Source organism: Palaemon carinicauda, chromosome 16 (genome assembly GCF_036898095.1).
Source record: "Palaemon carinicauda isolate YSFRI2023 chromosome 16, ASM3689809v2, whole genome shotgun sequence".
Lineage (NCBI taxonomy): Eukaryota > Metazoa > Arthropoda > Malacostraca > Decapoda > Palaemonidae > Palaemon > Palaemon carinicauda.
Genome location: NC_090740.1, coordinates 84470578 through 84477621, shown reverse-complemented (window position 1 = coordinate 84477621; position 7044 = coordinate 84470578). Strand labels below are relative to the sequence as shown.

Here is a 7044-nt window from a genome sequence, read left to right as displayed (position 1 = left end):
TGCCCTATAATTATTACAGTTTTGTACATCCCCTTTTCTTTAAATATGGGTATTAAAAAGATATTCCTCCACATTTTGGGCATCTATTCTTTTCTGTGCATATTTTTCATCAGATCCCACAGCATATCCTCTCCAAATTCCCCCAAGCATTTGAAGATTTCCACTGGGATCTCATCAGGTCCCGTAGCTTTACCATTTTTCATCTGGCTGAGGGCAACCTTAATTTCTTCTCTATCTAAATCTCTTACCATTCCTAAATTTGGATTTCCATCTGCAATTATAGATCTTGGATTTTCCTCATTTGGCAATCTTTAAAAAATACTGCTTCCACCTTCTTTTACATCACTTGAGCTACACATTACCACTTCATCCTCATTCTTTATCTGCTTAATGGGGTTAGTATCTTTGGTCGCTTTATTTCTTCCTTTAACAATCTTGTAAATCCTCTTTTGACCCTCCCTTTGTGTCCAAATCTTCATATACATTATCTAATGCTTCTTGTTTTGACTGTGCCACCAATACTTTTGCTTCTTTCTTTGCTAATCTACTTCTCTCATTATCTTCTTCAGTGCCTGTTACATGAAATATTTTCTTTGTATTTCTCTTCATCTTGATTTTCTCTTGCACCTAATTATTCCACTACCAAGTTTCTTTGTCTCCTGACCCTTTTCCTGCCGATATCCCTAAATCTTCTCTGCCAACTATTTTTTTTTTCAGAATACTGATGTTCCGTTCCCACCATTCATCCACATCTTCATAATCCCAGGTGCCAAGCTCGACTAAAATCCTCTCTATGAATCTATCCCTATAATCTGGTTCTTTCAGCTTCCACCATTTTATCTTTGAAATCATCTCTTGCCTACCTCTTATTGTTCTCTTCCTATAATAGTCTACTCTCAAGAGTCTATGCTGGGGAGTTACAGCTTCTCCCGGGAATATTTTACAGTATCTTATCTCTTTTAGATCCACCCTACTATCTAATACAATATCAATATACGATTCTTGTTCACCACATTTATACGTTGTAAGATACTCTGACTGCTTTTCAAAGAAAGCGTTGATTACTGCCATATTCAAGGCTACAGCAAAGGCTATAACTCTTTCACCATCTTGATTCCGATCTCCCAAAGCCCCTTCTAGTCCATGGCTATTTCTCCCTACATGACCATTTAGGTCTCCATATATCAGTAACCGTTCTTTATTTGGTATGTTAATCATTTAGTAATCCACTTGTCTCCAAAAAAAAAAAAAAAAAAAAAAAACGTTCATACACACTGATAACATTTAGTATTTCTCCATCCCATTCTAGCTTCATACGCGTTATTCTATCATTAAGTCTTTTCACCTCCAAAACACAACACTTGAGCTTTCCAGTTAGTATAATTCCAACTTCATTCCTTCCTCGCTTTGTGCATCCACTATAAAAAAGTTTATACCCTGCTCCAATAACCTTTGCTTTACTTCCCTTCCATCTTGTCTCCTGCACACTTGAAATCTGGACTTTCCTCCTCACCATGATATCATCCATACATAGCACTCGGTTAATCTCTCTTATTGTTGCATTCCTATGCTTTCCTGCCAGGATAGAAATACTTTGGTCTCAAATCTACAAATCTAAGGATATCATTTCATTGTCATATACCACGACTCGTGTCAACGTAAACCTTTTTTGACATCCACATCATTAGAAAATGATTTTTCTTGAACATTATGTCACAAAAAGAGAGAACTGGCTTGTCCCTCATTGCCTTGTACCCCGGCAATGCTTTCTCCTCTTTTTGATATTAGCCTGACTTATCAAAAAATCAAACTTGTTGGGGAACTTTAGTTTCAGCCTCTACAAAATCTCTAATCATTGTATAAAACTCCTTGGTAGCATTTTAGTTTGCACTGTCTGCCTCTTCATTCCTTACAGCAGTGCGTATTTCTAGTCCCCTTTTTAAAATTCTTACAATTAACCTATGGCTTACTTTAAAAAACTAAAATTTTTTTTGTTTTATTTCAAATCTCTAAGAATCGCCCCCCACCCCTTCCCCCCCCCCCCCCCCCCTTTTTTTTTATAGCCTCTGAAACAATGTCAGGAGTACTCTGTTTTTCTGTTAAGAATATAAACACTATTTTTTTTTCCATTTCCTATAATATCCATGATTTTGGTTTTGTTATAGATCATACACCCTTACTTTTTTGGCTGATTTGATGATGTCTTGAATGTTCACGATAGTTGGAATTGTCGTTCCCAGTATGCGGTATGCCACAACCAAATCCATGAGTCATACGACATTTATAGTTTTCAACATTCTTTCTTCCTACCTATAGTATTTCTTACCAACTTTGTTGCTTCGTTATTCAAGAATTTCTCTCAAACAGTTTTTTTCCACGGTTTTTTATAAATGTAAATTTTAAATAAAATTTCTTCATCTCTCTCTCTCTCTCTCTCTCTCTCTCTCTCTCTCTCTCTCTTTTCAGTCTTTATTAAAAAGTTTCTATGCTACTTTTTTACATTCCCACAAATATATCTTTGAGTTCCAAGTTTGTTCGGGAAAATATACGTTTGGTCACACCCGACGAAACCGCCAACTAAGAGAAAAAAGTCTTTTTTGTTCACTGTGAAATGAAAAGAAAATCATCTAAGGTATAAAACAAAAATTCCTATATCATGGTCCTTATCGTACACATTGGTTCGGAGAGATTAAAGGAATATCAATATAATCCTCTGACATCCCCACAACTAACAAAAGAGAAGTTTTGGCAACCTTCTCACGAAATTTTCTGATCCCTTCTAGCCCAACCTTAATCTCTTCACTGCCATTCAAAAACATTTCCTCTGTTTTTAAATCCATCATCATTCTTTCTTTCAAGTTAATCATACCTTTCAACCGAAACCTTCAATGAAAATAATATTTTGTTTTAATTTGTATTTCTTTTACCGCGATGTATTTCTTCAAAAATTTTAATTCCCCGTATTCACAAGACGAGGAAGGGAGATGGTCCCTTCTCTAGCTCATTAAATTTCATTTTGACTATATTGTGGGTTATTTTATGTATCATAAATACACGGAAATTGTGTATTTTAATGCATATATATATATATATATATATATGTGTGTGTGTGTGTGTGTGTGTGTTTATATATATATATATATATATATGTGTGTGTGTGTGTGTGTGAGTGTGTGTGTGTTGAGGATAACCTCAGTAAGTAAATAAGTAAGTGGCTTCACAAGACACTAGATGAGTTAGAAGACCCAGGTCAACCTGGCTGAGGAGTATGCAGCGTGATGTAAGAGATTATGAATGGATAAGTATTGAATTATAAACTCAAGATAGAGACGACTGGCAAAATCTAACCGAGGCTCTTTGCGGTAATGATGATGGTAATGATAATAATATATGCCAAATTTAAAGAAACCCATTAGTCTCTAGCTCATAGGTTTAGTTACTCTTCTTACATGCTAACATTGTCGAACTCCTAAAATTTTTTTCCGCTGGAATAAAAATGTCCACATAAACAGTTTATTTGAAACCGTTCACACAAATATTTCTATTAGGATATAATTCCAAGTGACTTTATAATGTTTATGTAACTGTATGGATTATATGAAAAATAACATAGCATTTTTGATTCACCAGCTTTATTTTACAAATTGTGCTGTAAAATAAAAACCCAGGCACATTTTCAACATAGAGATAAAAGTGTATTATTATTATTATTATTATTATTATTATTATTATTATTATTATTATTATTATTATTATTATTATTATTATTATTTTTGTTGTTGTTGTTGTTGTTGTTGTTGTTGCTGCGGTTGTTTTTGTTATTATTACTATAATTATCCTTATCCTTATTAGCTAACTTACATCGCTATATGGAAAAGCAGGGTGCTATAAGCTCAAGGGTTCTAACAGGGAAAAGAGCCGGAGAGAAACGGATATAAAGAAACATAGAATAGTGTGCCTTATTGTGCCCTCAAACAAAATAACTCTTGACCCAAGACAGCGAAAGACCATGATACAGAGACTAATGAATTGATTTTGGAGCGTTCTCTTAGAAGAGCTGTTTGCCATAGCTAAAGTTTCTATTTTACCCTTACCACATGAAAGGCATACCTGAACTATTACAGTGAAGTAGATTATATAGAAGAAGAAATTATCTTAGAACCGATTTTTTTCGCTAAAGATATATGAAAATCCCACATTTCTACATCCGTAAGTGTAACTTAAGTAAGGGTATGTCTTCGATAATGATGAAACAAAGAACGGAAGTGAGTTCTGTAATAAATTAAATTACTCTAGCCATGTTTAAAAAAAGGCAGGGTTTTGAATTAAGTCTTTACACACATGAAAAAGTTACAATTATATGATGGCAGCAATGATGCTTCAGTTTTTCAGTTTTTGAGCGAGATATGTATGAATGGTTTATTAAAAGCTATCAAAGCAACCTATTCTTAGAAAAGCCTGTTAGAGGAAAAGACCTTCATGACCTCGCTTGTCAGTGGGGTTGAAAACAAGTCATCCAATGTTCAAAAAAATTGTAGAAATTAATTCATATAATAAAAAGGGAGTGATTAGAAAAGCCAATTTGAATACTGAAGTGGTTTCATTTATTCGGTACACCAATTAATCTCTAAAATATATCACTTTATAAATTTTTCATGAACTACATTACATGTGTGAAGAGAGAGTTTCAGAATAATGTTTTTTTATGACTTTACCTACAACGAAAGCAGTGTGGTAATTTAAAATTCAAGTAGTTTCCTAAAAATATAAAAGTATAAATGATATAAAATGAAACAAATAAAATAGTTTCCCTCTGGAAAAAAACCCTGTCGACTTTATTTGAATTGAAATTGAGATCTACTCCCCCTTAGAAGTTCAAAAAAATAGGAAATTTTCAAAATTCTGAATGAATCAACAGATCGGATAACGAACGTCTAGTAAACTCAAGCTCGAATTTCTACTAACAAATTCATAGTAGTTTACGTGCGGGCCCTATGAAGCGGGCGTCCCATAATCTCTCTCTCTCTCTCTCTCTCTCTCTCTCTCTCTCTCCTCTCTCTCCCCCCCCTCTCTCTCTCTCTCTCTCTCTCCTCTCTCTCTCTCTCTCTCTCTTTCTCTTACCAGGACTCCATTGAGTTTTGGAATTATACTTTGATAATATAGGTTATTGTGGAGAAAATATTATACAAAGTTATTTGGTTATTCGGAAAAAACATTCAACAAAAATGGATAAATGAAAACTTAAGATTCTTTGAAATATAAATACGAACATTTCAGATCATTTTCTAAATACATAAATGATTTTTCAGAAGGCTTTAGGAGTTTCATGAACATCCCAATTCCATTCATTGTAGCCCAGACCGATGTTGGTTTCCTCAAGAATGCCATCTATTGTTCAAAAGCAGACCAAATTGTGAAGCTTAATCTCTCCCTCAGAGATTTCGTATGTGATCTGCATGGATCTGTGACTCATTTCCAAGCTTCTAAGGTTACAAAGGGGTTTGTCGAGATTGATGTGGTTCCAGATGAACTGGACTCGGGGATCAATGAAGTCTTCAAATATGGAACTTCTGAGGGAGCGAGTAAGCTTCACACCCTGGTTGCGTTGCACTCTGTCAGCCACATGTGAAGAGCTTTCACAAAGCGTAGCTCCACTTCGACTCCAAGCCTGGTGACTGTCAAGCTGATTCCTCTCTAAGGGAGGCCCGATTTTGCAATAAGTTGCGAGGAGGATAGCTGAAAAACGGCAATTTTTCTTTCAGCTTCGGTCTCCCTGGCCAAGTGGACTTTTTTCTGGGATTAGAATCGTGTAAGGTTTTGTATCTCCCCTCGATGCCACTATTGCAGTAATAATTCCTCAGTTTGCATGGAGGACTAAAGCAGCTCTTGATGTCAGGTCATGATAAGCCCCTGCTAATCCATCAGCATTTCCTCCAGACCTTAAGATCTCAACTTCTATGTCATCATTGTCTCTCTTCAATCAGGATGCGATCCTACGTGCCCTCAGCTGGAGGAAAAAATCACTTCCACTGGGGCTAAGTCTGCTTTCTTCTGCCCCATGGATAACTCCCAATGACACAGGACTCCCAGCAGCAGATCTTCACCTGACCTAGAGGACAGGTCTCCAGTCGCATTTACCTCGGCCATGAGAAAGTGCTTTCCCATGGGTCGCCATGAAGGTCTTTCATTCCTGATGAGGAACCGAGTAACCCGCTGCTTCTTTCCAGGTAGCTCGGACACCAGGTTCAACCTCTTCAGAATGGAAGTCGACCGTAGCTTGGTGTAAGGTCCACATCAAAGTCTACTAGGGCAGTGATTATCTTGAGGTTCTACCTCAAGGAAGCGGCATTAACTCCCCCACGAGTGTTCAGCAGTTTTTTCTCAACCTGGGGAGAATCAAAGAAGGATCCTTCTCTCATATAGGTGACATAGAGCTCATAGCATTAAGAGTAGCGATAGGCACCTAACGTTCAAAAATAAGCCATATATTTTTTCATACATTAAGGTCTGGATTCTCTTAACAACCTTGGGATCAGAGCCCCAGGTGAAATCATACAAAGACAAGAGCTTGTGACCCGGCTGGGAATCGAACCCTGGTCTGTCAAGCTTGTATAGACAGTGACTACTACTTGGCCACGAAGAAAAGATAAAAGTCAATGACAATTCTTCTGTACTTATACCTGTCGAATTCAGGTGTTTTATACTTAGAATTGAAATCAACCCATCTTCAACATCGTAGCTAATTGGTAGTTTGTTACTTGGCATTCGATTAATGATAAAGTTTCGCATATTTAGACGTGTTTTTCATATTAAAATAAGCCATATATTTTTGATACATTAATGTCTGGATTGTCTTTTAAAACCTCGGGATCAGAGCCCCAGGCGAAATCACACAAAGACAAGAGCTTGTGACCGGCCGGGAATCGAACCCTGGGCTGGCAAGCTTGTATAGAGAGTGACTACCACATGGCCACGAATAAAGATAAAAGTCAATGACAATTCGTCTGTACTTATGCCTGTTCGATTCCCGGCCGGTCACCAAGC

At 36.6% G+C, this 7044-nt stretch overlaps 2 protein-coding genes across 2 annotated transcripts; both read right to left on the bottom strand.

Annotated features, from left to right (window-relative positions):
* Positions 1–83: 83 nt before the first annotated feature.
* On the bottom strand, positions 84–609 carry LOC137655401 (uncharacterized). The gene is made up of 2 exons (XM_068389294.1): positions 432–609; positions 84–271 (listed from the first exon to the last, which is right to left on the bottom strand). The coding sequence occupies exons 1-2, from the start codon at positions 607–609 to the stop codon at positions 84–86; spliced, it is 366 nt and encodes a 121-aa protein (XP_068245395.1).
* Positions 610–639: 30 nt separating this feature from the next.
* On the bottom strand, positions 640–1218 carry LOC137655400 (uncharacterized). The gene has a single exon (XM_068389293.1). It carries the CDS (start codon positions 1216–1218, stop codon positions 640–642), a length of 579 nt encoding a protein of 192 aa, XP_068245394.1.
* Between the last annotated feature and the right edge of the window lie 5826 nt (positions 1219–7044).